This window comes from Mobula hypostoma, chromosome 4 (genome assembly GCF_963921235.1).
Source record: "Mobula hypostoma chromosome 4, sMobHyp1.1, whole genome shotgun sequence".
Lineage (NCBI taxonomy): Eukaryota > Metazoa > Chordata > Chondrichthyes > Myliobatiformes > Myliobatidae > Mobula > Mobula hypostoma.
Window position 1 is genome coordinate 126,598,680 of NC_086100.1, and position 21,755 is coordinate 126,620,434.

General features: G+C 41.1%; 1 protein-coding gene across 2 annotated transcripts in view; it reads right to left on the minus strand.

Annotated features, from left to right (window-relative positions):
- Positions 1-21,755, minus strand: part of lrba (LPS-responsive vesicle trafficking, beach and anchor containing) — an 849,775-nt gene that overhangs the window by 810,563 nt on the left and 17,457 nt on the right. For both annotated transcript variants that reach the window (XM_063046460.1, XM_063046459.1), the window contains exons 2-4: positions 5,655-5,886; positions 4,988-5,088; positions 4,301-4,396 (exon numbers count right to left, since the gene is read on the minus strand). In XM_063046460.1, coding sequence (XP_062902530.1) covers positions 4,301-4,396; positions 4,988-5,088; positions 5,655-5,886 — 429 coding nt within the window. The remainder of the gene's footprint in view (positions 1-4,300; positions 4,397-4,987; positions 5,089-5,654; positions 5,887-21,755) is intronic.

Genomic DNA, 21,755 nt, shown 5'->3' on the forward strand with positions numbered 1-21,755 from the left:
TCTACACTCCTGGAATATAGTGCACAGACATTTCAAATCATTTTCAAAGCTGGTTTCAGAGCATAGATTAACTTCACTGCCACAAGACCTAGAAACCAGGACAGGGTGATTTTAATAACTGTCCTCAATAGCACAGCATCCTAGTCCCTACTACAGCTGCTTATCAGCAGTCATTAAAACAGATTAATAAGTGATTCATGATTTGTTCTCTGTAAAAAATTGAACTGGAACATAAAGTGCTGGTAATGCTCAATAGTCATGCAGCATCTAATATGAGAGAAACAACTTTAAATGCTTCCAAGCAAGGAACCTTGATCAGAACTCACAAAAAAAGAGAAACAATGATTTGGGTTTCACAGAAAAGTGAGTTATGGAAAAAAAATGCCTGCAATAAATTAGAGAACAAGAAAAAGATTAAACGATGTAAATGATAGTGGTCACTGCAGAGAGCATGTTGAAGCATCATTAATTGCATTGTATTTGCCTGGAGATTAAAAAAATAAGGGCAGAGGAGGTAAAAAAAAAAGTTAGAATTGGGAGATATAAAACACTGAGTTCACTAGGCATTTAAAACATGAGAATGCTGGAAACTTACTTTGGGGTTATTTAGTACAGTGCAAGAAACCACAATGGAAAGGTTAGAGTGGCAATGCAATGAAGATTTAAAAGTAATGGGCAACTGGACACATGTGGCCATTTTTGCAACTGAATGAGAGCAAATTACAAAGCAAACATCGAATCTGCATTTGGTTTCTCCCACGTAAAAGAACCATATCGAAAGTACTAGATTCAGTATATTGAATCTGTAGAAGTGAATCATAGTTTCATCTGCAAAGTGTATGGCTCCTTAGATGATGCAAAGCGAAAAGGTACAATCTCCTGTAGATGCTGTGAGATGAGAAGTGGATGTTGATGGATATGGTAAGAGTGAAAAGTGTTTCATTACAACATCTGTGATTAGGAATTCAAAGGCAGTAACAAAAAGCAGCTTGAAATAGAATGGAGAATGAAAGCAAACTAAACCAGATCCTAGAATCAGAAAGAATAATGAAGAAGAGGATTTTCAAGTCTTTGGCCATAGGTAAAGTCATTTTATAACCATCATCTGCAAAAAAAAAAACATTTTGAGTGGCATAATTAGAGAATGCGAGAACAGTGGCCACAGACAGACAGTGTAGACAACCGTTTACAACCAACCAGTAAAATGAGGTTTCAGTAATGCATTTGTTATCGATGCCACTAGAATGGAAATGGCTGGCACAATTTACCTGATTATAGGGGACCGCAGGGTACAGAGATTAGCAGAGACTAAACAAGTGGAAACTATTCTCAGTAATGGCAATAATAAATACTACAGGGATAGATTATAAATTATGGAACTGGGATTTGAGGGAGAGAGAGAAATAATAAATCAACCTCAGTAGCTCCCCTAAAGACTTAAAACAGGAAAAAAACCAAGTCCAAAAATAGCAGGACAAGCAATTTCTCTACAGAGACACTATCAGAATTTCAGGCAAATAAGCTTTCATCACAATGCAAAAGAGCTAGAATTAATAAAGGTAGAGACAAAGAAAGGAGGGGGAAAAGTTGATTGTAATGTGATAACCAAGAGAGTCTAAATGACCTAAATGTAGGATAATAAAAATTGCAGATAATGAGACAGCTAAAATAAACAAAAAAGGTGGATCTGGAGGTTAACATGCAGTTAGCAGACCATTTCCTGTAATGTGCAATTGAAAGACAAGTACAGTTATTGAGTTTTACTGCAAAAACGCTCAAGACTCAGGAACAGGCATTGCCTTATATTTTCCTCCACTCCCCTTTTTTTCCTTACAGCATTTATCATCTCTAGCATTTTCTAGTTCTGATGAAAGACTGATGAACACTCTCTCGGTTCCCACTGGGGTGTTCTGTTTTAACAACATATTGTTTCCTGGAATTAAGTTTTAGCAAGATCATTCCCTGAAATTATTTGCACAATTGCAGAGTTTAGAAGATTCTAATATATCTAATATGTCTAAAGACAACATTGAACGTAGTACAAAGTTGCTGCTCCAGCTGTAAACAACAATTGAGATCCTGGATAGCTGAAAAAGGAAAGGTAAAAAAGTAGGGTATTGCACAGAAATCAGAATGCAGAAAGGACAGGGGAAGTTGATAAACAGAATGAATGCAGAGAGCAGTGAGGTGAAAGGTTAGGACAGAAGGAATCTTACGATGATTCTGAAAAGGGAGAAGCAAGAGGAGAAAAAAGGAAAATGGAATGGGCACGCCATTGCTTCCTGCTAGTTAAGGCTGGTGGCAATCCATTTACTGAGAAGTAAAATCATATAAGCGTCATTAATATGACAAGTACTGTCAGCACAAATGCAGCAGTGATGGTGAGTAGATTTAAGGAATAAAACAGTGAGAAGCTGAGCCACATGGATGAGGATACTCTAAGTATCTGTGCATGCTAAACTGCCTCAGCACACCTATAGTGACAAGTAGCTCATTGTTTCTTGACTTAGTTCCTTAATGGTTTAAAAAGTACAGAAATTGGAATTTCAATTGCTTTATGTCACATGTACAAGGTATGTACAGTGAAAAGCATACTGTTCACAGAGATCAATTTATTGCACAATGCATTAAGGTAGTACAAGGAAAACCAGTAACAGAATGTAGAATACAAGTATAACAAAATGCAGTACAAGTAGACAATAAAATAGTGGATTGTGAGCTCAAGTCCATCTAATTGTACTAGAGAATCTTATAAGAACAGGGTAGAAGCTGTCCTTGGGCTTGGTGGTAAGTACTTGCAGGCTTTTGTATCTTTTGGCTGATAGGAGGCAGAGAAGTGAAAATGTCTGGGGTGCATGGGGTCATTGATAATGCTGGCTATTTCACTGAGGCAACCAGAAGTACAGTCTCCATAGAGGGGTGGTTTGTTTCCATGATGTGAATTGTGTACACAACTCTGTATTTTCTTAGTCACAGACAGAGCAGTTGCATTACTAAGCCATGATGCATTCAGACAGGATACTTTCAACAGTGCGTCGATAAAAATTCGTAAGAGACCATGGGAACATGCCAAATTTCTTTAGCGCCCTGAGAAAATAAAAGCGATGGTGAGCGTTCTTGGCTGTGGTGTCCATGTGGTTGGACCAGGACAGGCTTTCGGTAATGCTCATTCCCAAAAACATGAAGATGTGGACAGAAGCATAGACACCAACCCATTTCCAGAAGTCAATGGCCAGATCTTGTGTTTGGCTGACCTTGACAGAAGTGTTGTCATGGCACTATGACACTGTCAATTGAGTATTATTCATTGGCCCCTTCCTGTAAATATAATGCATGCCTATCCTTTAGCCATTATTCACTGGCAGACCAATGCATAAGTTATTTATGAATATTGAAAGGAAGTGCAGCCAACAATACTATGATTAGGTTCCTACTAAAGTTAAACTGGAAAGCAAAAACTCAGTATACAGTTGCTTTCACTGGACACTAAAAATACCAAAAGTGGACAAAAGGACACATTGTTCATACACAAACCTGCCACTTTTGATACTTAATTTGATAGCTCTCAGATTTTACAGATCATTTCCCAAATTTGAATTATCAGAGTTGAATAAATGCTTGGCAACAAACACAGCAATTCTACTGGGGGCATGGGCCATCCTCTTGCATTTTGTTTTTGAAAACAGCTTAAAATCAATACGTTTTGAAACAAATCAGTTTTGATTGCAAAACTTCTACGAATTATTAATGCACAAATCTAAAATCCAAGTTGAATGCTAAAATTGTGAAAAATCACTTTCATAACCTCTCTGACCTGATCACCTGATGAGTTAATAGAAAACAATATAGCTGCTTTTCAATTTAACAATCTGCAACATTTTAAATCCTTAGTAAAACTCAATTTTTAAATCAATTTTCCTAAAACGTAGTTATAAATTAGGACTATAAAAAACAATTCAGAAAGCAAATTGAATAATCATTATATTTATTGCAGGCAAAGTAATTCCAGAATAAAATTTCATTTTAAAAATAATTTACCCGGTCTACTTAAAATATACTGCTGAACTTGTGCACTTCTAAAGTTAATTTTCAGAAATCCTGAGAATAAAACATGTCAACTTTCCAGAGAAACAACATTTAATTAAAAAGTATAACTAATCTTCGCAAAAGTAATTTTCATTTAATGTATTATTGCTCACCAATATCAGGAGGGAAACAGCTTTCTTATAAAAAAGTAGAGCATCTTTCAAGTAATAACTAACTGTGCATACAAATTCTGAATTGAACTCCTAACACTTACTGCAGCACTCTTCCCAGGAAAGCTGAAGAATGCATCTGGACCTGGCTTCGGTGGAACGTGATTGAAAATGGTCAACAGTTTCACTGCATGTAGCGGCTGCAAAGAAAATTATTAAAAAGAAAATAGTTGACAAAAATTTATAAAAACACTAAACCATAATACTATCTACATCCATGCGTTAAGAAAGCTTTCAACGTTTTGTCTTAAGTGCCCAAGCTCAGTAATTACAATAGTTAAGGTCAATGTGAAATTTTCAAAAATTGCATTAAAGAAACCTAATGAGCTTTATTCTCAAATCAGTAACTTCCATCAATTACCACCATTGTTCAAAAAAAACCTAGCCTCAATTAAGTGCACAACTATTCGCTGCACTGATATTCTGCATATTATCAAAAGTTCAGCCACTAAACAGGGAACCTAAAGGTAAAGCACAATTTGCTGAAATCCCCTTCAGGACAGAAGAGCACTCCTTTAAAATTGTTTTCATATCTTCATATTTTGCACTAAAATAATGAAGGCTTTAAGTGATCAATTTTCTGTTAAATTAACTGTCAAAATTTTAATTGATTCCAAAAACTACAAATGTTTCTGAATGTCCTTGACACGAAGTTTTAACCCATTTTCATCTAACCAAAGTTACAGCTTTTGACCATTCTTAAAAATCAATTAAAAAGAACAGGAAATTACCCATTGTCCTTTTTCTCCTTGCACTTTGCTGACTAGTAGTTTCAGTTCACGGACACTAATATTGTAGCTAGCCAGCACTCCCAGCATATCAACCAGCAAATCTGTAAGTAACAGGATAAATTTGTTTTTTAAAAAAATGTTCAAACATGCAATATAAATTTATATTGAAAGAAAAATATGTGAAAGATATTTAATGGATTTATTAACTCCCAGTAAAGTCAATTACTCTGGTGAACCTATGAAACAGCAAAGGAGGAGCAAGCAAATGTGTACTAATGAAGACAAGAACAATGCTGGAATACGCTGGAATATATTTTGTCACAAGGCAGTTTTATGTCAAAACTGGTTATTTACAACCTCATTATACACAATTTTGCCAAACAAAACTTGTTTATTCAACTACTAACAAAGACATCTATGCTGAAAAAAAACTCTTCCTCTGCTAAAATATTCAACCGTTTAAATCATAAAGATATTTATTTCAGAACACCACGCAAAAAATATGGCTAATCTATCAGAGGTGGTAGTCACCTGTTTATAAAGAGAATAAAGCATTAGATACAACAAGCTAAGTGAATCATTTGAAATTTTATTAAAAATCTTAATTTCTTACCTCAACAGGTCAGCTGACATTTTGAAATAGAACATCACAAAAAGTAAATCTTACCTGCTATCATATTATTAGCACGATCAATTCTCTTCAGAACAAGTTCAATCAAACCAGCATCTGTGCAAGCCTGTAGATTGCGAACACTTTTTTTCAGAATAGCAATGAATATGCTCCAAACTTCAGCCTGGCAGGTCACATCACAACTGTCCAATAGTTCCACCATGCAGCAAACACTTTCCACTTCTTGGATGATAAAATTCATCTCCAAATCAAACTGTCCCCCTACAAGCTTCAAAATAAAAAGAGAATATACTATACAAGCCAACTTTCATGAGAAATACCATTAATAAAAATTAAGCATACCTGTTTTTATACTATCTATTTGTATGCTATAAATCTTACTTGTTAAAATGAAATCATATTTGATAAAATTCCATTAAAGCAGCAGACTTGGGACAGAAGATTTCCCGGAATATCAGACACCACTCCTATTAATATCTGAACACATTTTTGTGTTTTTTTTTAAATGTTACAAATTAGTAATACAAATTTTCGCCAAAAATCCTGTGAATTTAGAGTGAGAAATATATAGACACTTTTCACCCCGTTATGCCACAAACCCTCTCTTCATTCCTGGTCCCTGGTATTCCCTAATCCTGGCCACACTCACCACTTACATTCTGAACCCAGCTCACATTCCACACTGGAGTCAGCCACATTTTGGAAGATCAGGATTTCCAAACAATCTGAAACTAGAGGATCAGCTTTATTCTACCGAAAACAGTCTGAGAAACTACAGCACAATGAAAAATGTGATTCATTCTTTGCCTTTTTCTTTTCCAAAGCATTAAAATTTCAAGATTTAAGGCATCTAAACAAATGCTTACATTAAAAAGAAACAAATATTACAATTGATGAAGATATCCAATGATAGACATGGGTTATGCAATAAGAATATATATTTCAGGAAAGAGTAAATATATCTGACTAAGCTGGAGGATCTTTTAGCTCAGCACCACAATGCACTAAACCAAGACTCCTTTAATATCCAAAAATCTATCGGTCCAATTCTAAACATTGTCAACAAATGAGTCACTGCAGCCTACATGAATTGAAAAGAAAGCCTCCTCCTTATTTTAGGAATGTGACCCCCGGTTCTCAGCACCCCAGCCAATGGAAATATTGTTGACATCAAGCCCCACAAGGAAGATGTACATTTCAATTAAATCACCCCTTATTGTTAATCCTTGTACTCCACAAAGTAATTGCCATTGCACTCCCCCTCTCATAAGCAACACACACAAAATGCTGGAGGAACTCGGCAAATCAGGCAGCATCCACGAAGAGGAATAAATAGTCAACTTTTCAGACAGACCTTTCATCAGGACCTGAAGTCAGACACAGGAAGGGAGCAATCACTCTGTTGGGACTATTCAACAGATCTCCCCAATAGCAACAAAGACAAACAGCAGATTGAGAGGAGGGCTTTGGAAACATATCAAATTTTAATTTCCCTAATATTAATTGGCACCTCCTTAGTAAAAACAAAAGATTTAGATGGGGCAGAATTTGTTTGGTGTGTCCAGGAAGGGTTCTTGACACAATATGCAGACAGTCCGAATGGAGGAGAGGACATTCTGGATCCATTACTTGACAATGAACCTGGTTAGGTGACAGATCTCTCAATCTGGCATCCTTTCCATGCCTCGATGTGACAAACCTATCCAGAACTCCATACAAGTGCTCCTTAAGCAACTGCCACATTTCCATTATACACATCTGCGAAAACGTTTTGGAGACAGTGACCACGCTCTCCAAGTTTTCACAGAACTTTAGACAGGGATAGGAGCAGACAATATTGGAAAGTACTTCATTGGGACAGGATGAATTATGATGCTATTAGGCAGGAACTTGGAGCTGTAAACTGGGAACAGATGTATTCAGGGATACATCTGAGAGGGTGCGGAGGAAATATATCAGGATGCTGCCCAGTAAAGAACTGAATTGAATTGAATTGACTTTATTACTTACATCCTTCATGTACAAGAGTAAAAATCTTTATGTTACATCTCTGTCTAAATGTACAATTATAATTTATAATAAATTATGTACAACAGGACAGTCAATATAACATAGAAATACAGTTGCATCAGCATGAATTAATCAGTCTGATAGTCTGGTGGAAGAAGCTGTCCCGGAGCCTGTTGGTCCTGGCTATTATGCTGCAATACCGTCTCCCAGACGGTAGCAGCTAGAACAGTTTGTGGTTGGGGAGACTCAGATCTCCAAAGATCCTTCAGGCCCTTTTTACACACCTATCTTTGTAATTCTTACAAGCTAAGTCTTATGAGGATATATGGAGCGAACTTCAGCTATCCTCTTTGAAGCAGTGTTATCACTTTGGAAGACCTTACTGGGCCCAGCATGCAAATGCAATTAGGAAGAAAGCACGACTGTGCAGCTATTCCTTAAGAGGTTGTGAAGATTCAGCATGGCATCTAATACTTTGACAAACTTCTATAGATGTAGGGGAGAGAATATTGGCTGGCTTCATCACAGTCTGGTATGGAAACACCAATGCCCTTGAATTTAAAATCCTACAAAAGTAGTGGACAAGGCCCAGATTATCACAGGTAAAGCTCTCCCCACCATAGAGAACACCTACGTGAAAAGCTGTCACAGGGAAGCAGCATCTTTCATCAGGGACCTACCCACCTTGCCACCCAAACATGCACTCTTCTTGCTACTACCATCAGGAAGGTGATACAGAAGCCTCAAGACCCACATCACCAGGTTCAGGTTGACTCTGTGGTTAAGAAGGCATACAGTGCATTGGCCTTCATCAACTGTGGGATTGAGTTTAGGAGCCAAGAGGTAATGTTATAACTATATAGGATCCTGGTCAGACCCCACTTGGGAGTACAGTGCTCAGTTCTGGTTGCCTCACTGCAGGATGTAGAAACTACAGGATGCAGAGGGGATTTACAAGGATGTTGCCTGGATTGGGGAGCATGCTTTATGCAAATAGGTTGGGTGAACTTGGCCTTTTCTCCTTGGAGTGACAGAGGATAAGAGGTGACCTGATAAGAGATGATGAGAGGTATTGATCATGTGGATAGTCAGAGGCTTTCTCCCAGGGCTGAAATGGCTAATATGAGAGGGCACAGTTTTAAGGTGTTTGGAAGTAGGTACAGAGGAGATGTCAGGGGTACGTTTTTTTTTAAATGCAGAGAGTAGTGAGCGTTTGGAATGGGCTGCCGGCGACGGTGGTGGAGGCGGATACAATAGGGTCTTTTAAGAGACTCCTGGATAGGCACATGGAGCTTAGAAAAACAGAGGGCTATGGGTAACCCTAGGCAATTTCTAAAGTAAGTACATGTTTGGCAGAGCATTGTAGGGCGAAGAGCTTGTACTGTGTTGTAGGTTTTCCATGTTTCTATAACTACTACCACACAACCATCAGGCTTTTGAACCACCACTTGCCCTGTCATTGAAATGTTCCCAGAACCAATGGGCTCATTTTCAAGGACTCTTCATCTCACGTTCTTGATATTTAATGCTTATTTATTTATTTATTATTTCTTTCTTTTTGTATTTGCAGTTTGTTGTCTTTTACCCACTGGTTGAACACCCAAGTTGGTGCGGTGTTTCATTGATTCTATTATGCTTATTTTTCCATTATTGATTTATTGAGTACGCCTGCAAGAAAATGAATCTCAACACTGTATATGGTGACATATATGTACTTACATAATAAACATACTTTGAACTTTGATGGATGAGAAGCAACTTAGAGATGTACCAGATGTAAGGGGCATGGATGGAGTGGACAGCCGGAGATATTTTCCTCAGATCAGAAATGGCTAATATGAGGGGGCATAATTTTAAGGTGAATGGAGGAAAGCATAGTGGGTGGGTTGTGGGGGGGTGGGGGGAGTATGTCAGAGAAAGTTAAATGTTTTTTTTAAAAAAACACAGGAGGTGGTAGATATTATGAAAGTAGTCACCAAGGAGCCGGTTTCTATGGTGAATGATTCTCAGCCGATGAATTTTCAATGATTCATTCATTAGTACACCATCTCCTCAAAACACCAATACTTTTAATCTCACTCTACCGGGGCTCCGCGAGGGATCATGATTGAAGGAAATAAACATTGTTTTTTGAACTTTGGGCAACACGTCATGCTAGCACTCGCAGTGGTGGGCAGTGACCGAGCAGCCCCGGTAGCAATCTCGTTAGAGGTCTCTCAGCACAGTGTGGCAGTGCACAGCAGGACTGTGTTTGGTTGAGCCCATTCTCAGTTTTTCAAAACAAGATAGCAGAGGCCATTGATAATTGGTGAGGGCTGTATTGCAAGGAGGAGAGGATAGTAGGTTGTTAGTTGGTGAGCACTATATTGGAGGGGAGCACGGATGATGAGTGCTGTATTGCATGGAGGGGAAGCTGGTAGGCTGATGGTGAGTGTTGTATTGCACAGATGGGAGGACAGTAGGCTGATGAAAAGCGCAAAGTACGTTTTCCAAGCACCCAACTTAGGCTGTGATGTCAGCCTCTCCCTCCCAAATTACCTCCCCCAACTTCCCATTATGCGCTGCCGACTGACTTATGGGAGCGAACAAACTTCCAGTGTAGTCGAAAATTGGAGGGAAATTTTCATTCTGAAGACAGTCCAGTGTGGCGTTTTTTTTTTTAAAAAGAGGTGTGAGAGGGATTCTAGGCCAAGGCCTACGGACAATTCTGATAAGGTTAAGGATGAAGAATTGCAATTTTCCGAGTCACTTCATTGTCAGCAGGCAGTCCACCTTGAGTCATTTCAACAACAGACACAAAAAAAGTCCTTTTTTTTTAAAAAAACTACAGAAGTTTATTTACACAACAAATACATGAAGTACAAACATTATTTACAAGACTGAATAAATTCAAATTAAAATACATTTACTACTGTCTATAAAACAGTTAATTCCCTCTGGGGCCACACTGCCCCCAGAAATCCCCCACTGTACACATTGTGACCGCATGCTCCCTCTCCAAGGACAGCCGGGCTTGAACGTATCCACGGAAGAGGGGTAGGTAGTCAGCTCCGGCACAGCCCTCGACTTCCCACTCCCTAGACCCATGAATGGCCATCTTGGCCAGGCCCAGGAGCAAGATCCTTCTCGTGACCCGCCCCCCCCCTCTGGACTGGGTGCCCGTATGTGAGGAGCACAGCGCTGAAGTGCAACCTGGACCTGAGCAACAGTCCCCTCAGATACTCAAAGCTGGGCTGCAACCTCTCACACTCTATATCAGGATGGTGAACCTGCTTAAAAACCTGTTGCACGATACTGCCCTATGAAACACCTTCCACCCCAGCTCCCCAATGTACAAGGGAAGGACCCCTGCATAAAGATTTCCACTGGGGACCTCCTCTGCTGCCAGATGGTAAAACAGATCGCTAAGGCCAGTCTGGTCAGCAGATGAAGGCAAGAAAGTGACAGATGTGCAAGACCAGCCCGTACAAAAAAACACTTTAAAGCGTCACAGCAAGGCATGGCAGGCATCCCTGTGAGATGGCTCACGTTATGCAGAACCTGCTCACATTATGCAGCACCCTGTCCCGCATGGTATCCTGAAGCCTGGGTCCGATGAGCAATTCCAACCCATCAGGTGGTGGTGCAGCTGGAACCACTCCACTTACCCAAGCCCCCTCAATTGGGACCAATCCACCTCGCAGTAGAGCACCAACCCCCACTGGCACAGGAGCACCCTGTCTGGATGAGACTAGACCCCATACCCTCAACACCTCTTGGTAAAGTGAGGCAGTTCCCTCAAAGTGGCGTGGCTGATGCTGTCTACTGGAAGCTGTATGTCCTCCTGCAGGCAGTGTCCCCAGCAGAGACAGTGCATCGCCAGCTCATGCCATCACAGAGGATGGTCACTGTACAGGTATCTCTGCAGGGTCCTGAGGCAGAGAGCCACCAGCTGGGTGCACACACACACCAATGACTGATCATCATCTGCGATTGGAAGACTCATGACCCAATACCTCCTGTTGACCCAGAAATTGTCCACCAGCCTTTTCTGGGTCCTGGAGACAAAAAGTGGGTGGAACTAAAGTAATCAACCAGTACCATATCTTTACAATAAAAGCTACTTATCAATGGGTTTTACATGGACTGGTGATCCAAGTTGTCCTATTCCATTGTGCCTAATCTATGGCAAACAACTTACAAATGTAGCAATGGTTCCAGTAAAATTGAAAAGGCACAACTACAAATCACAGCCACATATAAGTGCCGATTATTTTAAACAACTATTGGAATCTCAAAACAAACAAATTAAAACTTTTGAAAATAAAGTCACAATCAGTAAAAGGCCTCAGGAAGCAAGTTATTTAGTAGCTTTAAGACCACCTCACTTGAGAATGTTTAAAAGAACTGAAAACCTGGACAAAGAACACACCAATCTCCTATGACATACAGAAATCCGGTGGCTTAGCAGAGGAAGAGTTCTCAACAAGGTGTTTGAGCTGAAAGGTGCATTGCAGGAGTACGTTCAAGAAAACAGTAGGCCATATTTTGCTAAGTGTTGTGATGATGAAGAATGGCTGCAAAAATTTGCCTACTTAGCATATATTTTTCATCATCTGATGCAGTCTCCTCAAGGCCCCTGCAGAAAATGTATTCACTTCAACTGACAAGATTCTTGGATCTGAAAAGAAACTGGATCTTTGGGAAAATCATGTTGCAAATGAAATAATATCTAATCTAATCTATTATACTATATTAATCGTGAGGATTGTCCAATATGGGTCTTTTTGGAAGCCAACTCTGTTACGAAATTTTCTATTATTTCTCTTCTTCGATCCTCTCTTCCTTTATCTTTAAATAAATTAACTGACAGTTTGGTACTTAAACACACTCTGAGGATCTAGCTACAGTTTAGAAAACATTTCTGTTTATTGAGATTTTCCCTTTCTAGTCCTATTTTTTCTAATTTTTTTTAAACCATCTACCACCGATCTGTTTTTTAAAGAATGGGATAAATTAGGCATTAAACAATTTCAGGATCTGTTTGTTGGAGAGTATCTTTCTTCTTTTGAGCAGCTCTCAGTGAAATACAACCTATTAAATACCCACTTTTTTCAATATCTACAGATTAGAGATTTTTTTAAGATCTAAACTACACATATTTCCTACCAGCCCAGATAAGAACATAATAGATGTAATTTTTAATTTGAAACCTTTTGATAATGGCTCAATATCTTATACTTATGGTCTGTTGTTGGGACTGATAATGGCTCCTTTAGACAAAATTAAAAAAAGATTTGGAAAAGGATTAACAGACTTCATCATCTGATGAGACCTAGAGGGTTATTTTCAAAATGGTTAATTCTTCATCATTATGTGCTCACCATTCCCCCCTACAATTTAAAGTAGCACATAGGGCTCATATGTCTAAAGACAAGCTCTCTCGTTTTTTTTGCAGATATCTCCTTATTGTGACAGATGTAATAATGGAGAGGCTTCATTAATTCATATGTTTTGGTCATGTTTGAGCCTTGAAAAATATTGGAAAGATGTATTCCAAACTTCTTCTGTACTTTTTAAAGTTAATTTTAAGCCCAATTCTTTGACTGCCTTATTTGGTATTGTTGAGGAAAGAGCTATAATTTTGGAGCCTTCTCATTTGCGGGTACTCGCTTTTATTTCTTCTATGGCTAGGAGGGCGATCTTGCTTAAATGGAAGGAGGTTGTTCCCGCCCCCCCCCAACACATGCTCAATGGTTATGCGATGTTATGTCATGTTTAAATTTAGAGAAGATTCGTTGTTCGATTTCTGATTCTAACCAAGATTTTCAAATGCTATGGGGACCCTTTCTGAACTATTTAAAAAATCTTTGAATTGTTATTGTTATTAAAATATAGATCTGGGCCACTATTATAAAACACTATATGGTAAAGTACACTTTTTTCCCCCTCTTTTTTTAAACTAACCAGCTTTGTCTTGGTAGTGGGTGTAGAATTCTTTTTTATAATATAATTAACCGTATCATATTTTATTTGATTGATCATGAATATGGAATACCGTGATTGTATCAGTGTGATTTATATATCGTGCATTTCATACTATCTTATTTTGATTTGTATTAAGTATCCTTATGAATTCTGTATTTGTGTATATGAAATTTAATAAAAATATTGGAAAGAGAAAAGAAAACCACTTGGAAGAACTGCAGAACAAGATTGAAGAGTACTTTCCTCTCTTTCAACACAAGTGTATGACAAGTTTATGAGGGACCCTTTCTCTGAATCTTCTGCTTATCCCAAGAATTTGACTTTGAGAGAAGAGAAAGAACTTCATGTGCTACACTCTGATCATGCACTCAAGATGAGATTTACTTAACTGCTCTGGACAAGTTCTGGATTTCTGTGAAAGAGTATACTGCCATGTATAGGAAAACAATGAACATTTTGCTGCAGTCTTCAACTTCTTACAAGTGTGAGCAAGCTTTTTCTTGTTTAACAAACATCGAGCAAGGATAGAAACCATCTAATTTCAGATGAAGGTGAAATCCATGTGTGTTTATTTCAAGTTGGACCCAGAATTGTGAAATTTATTATATTTCCCTGTTTTTAAAATTTATGAAAGAGAAAGAATGATTTTGAGAAAGGTAAACAACAGGAATTCTGCAGATGCTGGAAATTCAAGCAACATACATCAAAGTTGCTGGTGAACGCAGCAGGCCAAGCAGCATCTATAGGAAGAGGCGCAGTCGATGTTTCAGGCCGAGACCCTTCGTCAGGACTAACTGAAGGAAGAGTGAGTAAGGGATTTGAAAGCCGGAGGGGGAGGGGGAGATGCAAAATGATAGGAGAAGACAGGAGGGGGAGGGATAGAGCCGAGAGCTGGACAGGTGATAGGCAAAAGGGGATACGAGACGATCATGGGACAGGAGGCCTAGGGAGAAAGATGGGGGGGGGTGACCCAGAGGATGGGCAAGAGGTATATTCAGAGGGACAGAGGGAGAAAAGGAGAGTGAGAGAAAGAATGTGTGCATAAAAAGGAGTAACAGCTGGGGTACGAGGGGGAGGTGGGGCCTAGCGGAAGTTAGAGAAGTCAATGTTCATGCCATCAGGTTGGAGGCTACCCAGACGGAATATAAGGTGTTGTTCCTCCAACCTGAGTGTGGCTTCATCTTTACAGTAGAGGAGGCCGTGGATAGACATGTCAGAATGGGAATGGGATGTGGAATTAAAATGTGTGGCCACTGGGAGATCCTGCTTTCTCTGGCGGACAGAGCGTAGATGTTCAGCAAAGCGGTCTCCCACTCTGCGTCGGGTCTCACCAATATATAAAAGGCCACATCGGGAGCACCGGACGCAGTATATCACCCCAGCCGACTCACAAGTGAAGTGTCGCCTCACCTGGAGGAAATGGGAGGAGCAAAAGGAGAATTTATTAAGAGTAAGGACTAATTCCGCTAGACGGAGCAGAGTGGTGGTAGAGGGGAACTGATTAGGTCTGGAATCCAAAAAGAAGCGTAGAGCTTTGAGACCTTCCTGATGGGGGATGGAAGTATATAAGGACTGGACATCCATGGTGAAAATAAAGCGGTGGGGGCCAGGGAACTTAAAATCATCGAAAAGTTTAAGAGCGTGAGAAGTGTCATTTCTCCTTTTGCTCCTCCCATTTCCTCCAAACTAAAGGTGTAGCTATGGGCACCCGTATGGGTCCTAGCTATGCCTGCCTTTTTGTTGGGTTTGTGGAACAATCTATGTTCCGTGCCTATTCTGGTATCTGTCCCCCACTTTTCCTTCGCTATATCGACGACTGCATTGGCGCTGCTTCCTGCACGCATGCAGAACTCGTTGACTTTATTAACTTTGCCTCCAACTTTCACCCTGCCCTCAAGTTTACCTGGTCTATTTCCGACACCTCCCTCCCCTTTCTAGATCTTTCTGTCTCTGTCTCTGGAGACAGCTTATCCACTGATATCTACTATAAGCCTACTGACTCTCACAGCTATCTGGACTATTCCTCTTCTCACCCTGTCTCTTGCAAAAACGCCATCCCCTTCTCGCAATTCCTCCGTCTTCGCCGCATCTGCTCTCAGGATGAGGCTTTTCATTCTAGGACGAGGGAGATGTCTTCATTTTTTAAAGAAAGGGGCTTCCCTTCCTCCACTATCAACTCTGCTCTTAAACGCATCTCCTCCATTTCACGTACATCTGCTCTCACTCCATCCTCCCACCACCCCACTAGGAATAGGGTTCCCCTGGTCCTCACCTACCACCCCACCAGCCTCCAGGTCCAACATATTATTCTCCGTAACTTCCGCCACCTCCAACGGGATCCCACCACTTAGCACATCTTTCCCTCCCCCCCTCTCTCTGCATTCCGCAGGGATCGCTCCCTACACAACTCCCTTGTCCATTCGTCCCCCCCATCCCTCCCCACTGATCTCCCTCCTGGCACTTATCCGTGTAAGCGGAACAAGTGCTACACATGCCCTTACACTTCCTCCCTTACCACCATTCAGGGCCCCAAACAGTCCTTCCAGGTGACGCTCTGTCCGTCAGAGAAAGCAGGATCTCCCAGTGGCCACACATTTTAATTCCACATCCCATTCCCATTCTGATATGTCTATCCACTGCCTCCTCTACTGTAAAGATGAAGCCACGCTCAGGTTGGAGGAACAACACCTTATATTCCGTCTGGGTAGCCTCCAACCTGATGGCATGAACATTGACTTCTCTAACTTCCGCTAGGCCCCACCTCCCCCTCGTACCCCAGCTGTTACTCCTTTTTATGCACACATTCTTTCTCTCACTCTCCTTTTTCTCCCTCTGTCCCTCTGAATATACCTCTTGCCCATCCTCTGGGTCACCCCCCCCCCATCTTTCTCCCTAGGCCTCCTGTCCCATGATCCTCTCGTATCCCCTTTTGCCTATCACCTGTCCAGCTCTCGGCTCTATCCCTCCCCCTCCTGTCTTCTCCTATCATTTTGCATCTCCCCCTCCCCCTCCGGCTTTCAAATCCCTTACTCACTCTTCCTTCAGTTAGTCCTGACGAAGGGTCTCGGCCTGAAACGTCGACTGCGCCTCTTCCTATAGATGCTGCTTGGCCTGCTGCGTTCACCAGCAACTTTGATGTATGTTGCTTGAGAAAGGTAAGCCAAGCTTAAGGAGCAATTTTTTCCAAGAAAGGTTGGCTAAAAATTCATTCTCTGCTCAAATGACAAAAGGTGAATAGAGGAAACTATAGGGGTAATTTATCAGAGGTAAATTATTTTTTTTGAAACACAGATAGTGGTGTGTGTGTGTGTGTGTGTGTGTGTGTGTGTGTGTGTGTGTGTGTGGAATGCACTGCATTTGTGGTAACACGGGCAGATACATTAAGGACAATTAAGAGACTTAGACAAGCACATGGATGAAAGGAAAAAGGAGGGCCAAGCGGGAGAGAAAAGTTAGATTACATTTGAGTAGGGTTAAAAGAGCGACATAATATCAAGGGCCAAAAGGGTTGTTCATTTCTATGTTCTTTCATTCGCCTTACTTAATCTATCTTGTTTGTACCTTTACTATACATGTTTCCTTTTCTCTGCCGAACATCAATTAGATTTTTATTACAAAATTCTCTATCACTCATGACCTTGGCTTTCAGCTCATTACCATCTTGCAAATCTTATTATATACATTAATAACCGTACTCTCAATTTCTTCCTCTAGTTGCTAATCTCTACTTGTACGTTTCCCTTTCCTTCTCTTTCACTGCTAGATTCTGAGCCAAATATAGTTGGACAAGGATCCATGGATACGGAGACACTACTTGAATTAAGGAACAGAATGAGGAAAGTGTCTTTCTGGAATTGTTTTTCATAAGGTTATGGAATAGCAGGTATGCTCAAGATGCTGTGGGTATATACCTCTGGCTCCCATTTTTTATATTTTTCTCAATGTTCATGTCCCTCTTTTTGTGTCCGCTTCTGCTCCATTGTCTCATTCACCAATATTACTTTGTTCCTCCGGCCTTCTCTACTTCCCCAGCCCCTCAGCTCCTTTCCTTTCTTGTGCCACCACCACCTCTCCTTTCATGATCTATATCCACTCTTAGCTCTGTTTACTCTCTACCTTCCCAATACCTTTTGCATTCTTCTCTTCTTCTCTCTATATAGCCTGAAATTTTCCCATCAGGAGCAGAATGATTCCAAATGAAGAAAGAGTGTTGTTGGGAACTAGAACAGTTACAACAGGAGTCTTTTACAGGGCACTTTATCTTCAGCCAGATAGCATAGTTACTACAAAGGAGAAACTCCAGGTTGGGAAGAGAACAAGAAAACATTCAGTTACAAAAGCCACCATCGCCAAGTTTACAGGAAGCAAAATATTTTATAGGAATTGTGCACATTAAAGAGAACATTCACTTCCTTAGGCATTCAAGATAACCATTAGTTGCAAAATTCTACAGTAACTTCAAACTATATTGGGCTATCATGGCAAAATGCTGCACTTGCATTGGAAAATATGCTAATTAAGCTGATAGGATTACCTATGATCTTGCTGTGCTGGACTCAAGTTCTATAAATTTAACAATTCCTGAGGGGGGGGGGGGGAGAACAAAGAAATGTGATATGGGAAAGAGGTGAAATTATTGTTATTATACCACAAGCACTGACGAGGTGCACTTTTAAAAAAAAATAATTAGAAGAAAACACAGCTTGACTCTTCTCTCAAAATCAGGTCGGGAACAAACCTAACAAAGACCTGGGAGCAACTCATCCATGATTTACAGTCCTAGACACTCAAATAAGATTGGGGGAGTGGGGGGGAAAGGAGGAGAAAATTAAGCCAACTGAGAAATGCTATCTGAAACACTTGCTCCTCCCAGTAAATTAAAAACCCATTATAAATACAGACATGATTGCAATGTTCAGTGATCTACTTTCATTACAACCAACAGAACTCTTTCTGATATGACATAATTTCGATATAATTTATTAATGCATTTCTGAAAATAACTGTTAATCTACAATAGAATTAAGTGGAATTGGTTACAAAGAGTAATTCAAATTTCATGTGATGTCTATAAAGTGAAACTAACAAATTAAAAGCAGCATTAATAATCTCTCAGCTTCCAAAGTTCTATTTGTCTACTTCTAGCCACTTAATTTCCTCAAATATAAACTAGAATCTTGAAGAAGGATCTAATGCTTTCCCAGCGTACGTGATGAATAAACTCTTCTTGGGCTTCAAACTGGGTACAGTTATCGATTATAACTGACATTTCGATGATAAACTCTGCAGCTTCTTTGGGGATGATCCCTGGGCATGTCTAGTCCAGTAGTATTTATACCACTGTAGTCCATCCCTCCTGATTGGTTAGTCCTCATCCAACCAGGTTTCCACTCTCCCACCCTGTTAACTATTGACTTCCAGCAGAGCTACTAGGACTTGATGTTTCAATCCCTATGGTAAGTTGGCACTCTCGATGTTGGCAGTGAGCTTGGAGTGGTAACAAGGAGGGAGAGTAGGTACGTCATCGGGGTCATCAGGTGGACACCCTCCTTCTTTGACATTTCGTTGATAAGCCCGCGACGTCTCCAGAGGGTTTAACGATGCTACCTGGCATCCCAAATACAACCCCCTAAGTTCCATACCCTCCTGTCTTCATCTTGCAGCCCAGTTGTTGTCTTTCCTTTTAATCCAAATCCAATTGCTGCTTTCTTCTGCTGCATTTGACAAGGACTTGATTGCTTGTTGGAGGGAGTGACCCCTCACCCCATCTTCTTCAATAGACTGGTCGTAGATGTAGCAACGAATCCCCAGCATCCCACTTCTACAGGGAAAATCTTGGTCTTCCAGCCATTCTGGGCAGCTTCAGTTGCCAGTTCAAAGTACTTGGTCTTTTTCGTCTCATAAGCTTCTTCGACACCATCTTCCCATGGTACTATCAAATCCACAACATATGCCAGCTTGGCTGTTGTAGACCATAGGACCATGTTTGGCCGGAGTGTTGTAGCCGCAATGTCTGAGGGAAACAAGTCTTTTCTCCCCCAACTCCACGTCCATTTTCCAATCCCAAGCAACCTGCAGAATGCTTACATCTTTTGATGTTATATGCTGCTCTGCAGGTTGGCCTGCTGGTACAAATCGTGTGATGTGGACATTTCCTGCCGATGTTTGTGGGACAGCATTTGCAGTGATTCGCCTCTGTTCCAAGATTGATGCCAGCTGTCTGAGAACTTGGTTATGCTGTCAAGTGTACCGCCCTTGGATGAGGCTCATGGTGCATCTTGTTAAAATGTGCCTTAGGGATGCAGGTGCTTGACAAAGAAAGCAAGCCGGGTCTTCTCCCCACCACTGGTTCAGGTTCTGGGGTGTGGGTAGGAGGTCATAAGTAGCTCTGCTGACAAAACTTAGCCGAGATCCCTCCATCTCCCAGATGTCACGCCAGCTAAGTTTCCTCTTTTCCAGGCTCTCCCAATTAGTCCATTGGCCCTGCTTGGCCATTGAGACGGCCCTGGCGTTTCACTCTGCCTCCTCCTGTTGTCTCAACTCCTCCACCACGAGCCGTCTCTTCTGCACTGATGTTGCCTTGCGCCACTGTGGAGCTTTTGGGATGAGCCCGAGCCCGGCTCTCCCATGTTGGACTTGGCCAACCACATCCCTGAAGTGCAGAGCAGACTTAGCAATCTGAACGGCTTCAGATGGGGTCCACTTCCTCCCAGTTGCCACACGGGGGGGGGGGGGGCCACTGTTTGAATAACAGCATCTTCAGATTCAGTGAGGGTCATGACCAATCTTGCTTTGGTGCATTTGAATTCTTCCACAAGACTTGCAATTGGTAATTCCAATTTGCCATTCCCATACAGTATAACAGGACTTAAGCACCGTGGAAGTCCAAGCCACTGTTTTACAGGTGTGCTGATTACCCTTTCGAGCTTTTCAACCTTGCTGATGGGGATTTCGTACACTAATTAAAGGCCACATGAGTCTTGGGAGTATGCCGAACTGGAAGCACCACAGCTCGAGTTTTCCTGGTAGCCAGGTCTTGTTGATGTGAGCTATGTACATGATGGTATCCTTTTTTAGTTGTTTAGACTGCTCAGTGTCCTTGAGCTTAGCATCATACCATCGGCCCAAGCTCTTCACTGGCATTTCTGGAACAGTTGGGACAGGTGTTCCGTCAATATGAAATCTTTTATCCGTGACTTGACCTTTGACAATGGAGATGCTTCTGCACTTGCTGGGCTTGATTTTCATCCTCGCCCATGTGATGTTTTGATGAAGCTTTTCCAGAAGTCTCTTGGTGCAGGGGACAGTTGTCGTCAGTATTGTTACATCGTCCATATAGGCTCATATCGGTGGTAACCGTTGACCAAACCGTAGCCCTTTTCCTCCCGCAACCCGTTTTGAAGTTCTGATAATGAGCTCCATTGACATAGTAAAGGCCAATGGGGAGATGGTGCACCCCACCATGATGCCTACTTCCAGTGGTTGCCACGCTGTGGTGAAGTCTGATGTTGTAAGACAAACTTGCAGATCCTGGAAGTAGTGCTTTACCAGATTTGTTGTTGCTGCAGGCACCTGAAAGAATTCAAAAGCAGTCCACAGTAGAGAATGAGGAACTGATCCATAGGCATTGGCCGGGTTGAGGAACAAGACATGCAGATCCTTTCTTTCTTTGTCATCTGGATTTGATGCCATATGACGCTGGTATGTTCAGGGCATCCCGAGAAGCCTGCTATGCCAGCCTTTTGCATTGACGTATCAACGAAATGGTTTTGTTTCAGATACTTCAGATTCTTAGTTAGAGCAAGACCTTCCTCTTTGTTAAAATTCTTTTCCTCCAGTTTTATTTCAATGACTCCCTTCACCAGGCGGTCCCAAAAACCATGGGCATGGCACAGTAGTTTTGTGCTGTCAAAGTCAATCCTACAACCATTGCCAATGCAGTGTTCTGATACTGCTGATTTCTTCAGGTAACCCAATGGATAAACCTCCTCTGCTCTTTGATGTGGGTTTCCACTGCACATCCCGTCTGGCCAATATATGCTGTTCTGCATTCACAGGGAATCCTGTAAACGACAGCCAGCCCAAGTTCCAGGTCATCTTTGACCCACATAAGTTGTGTTTTGAGCTTCCTTACAGGTTTGCAGATGATATTAATCCAGT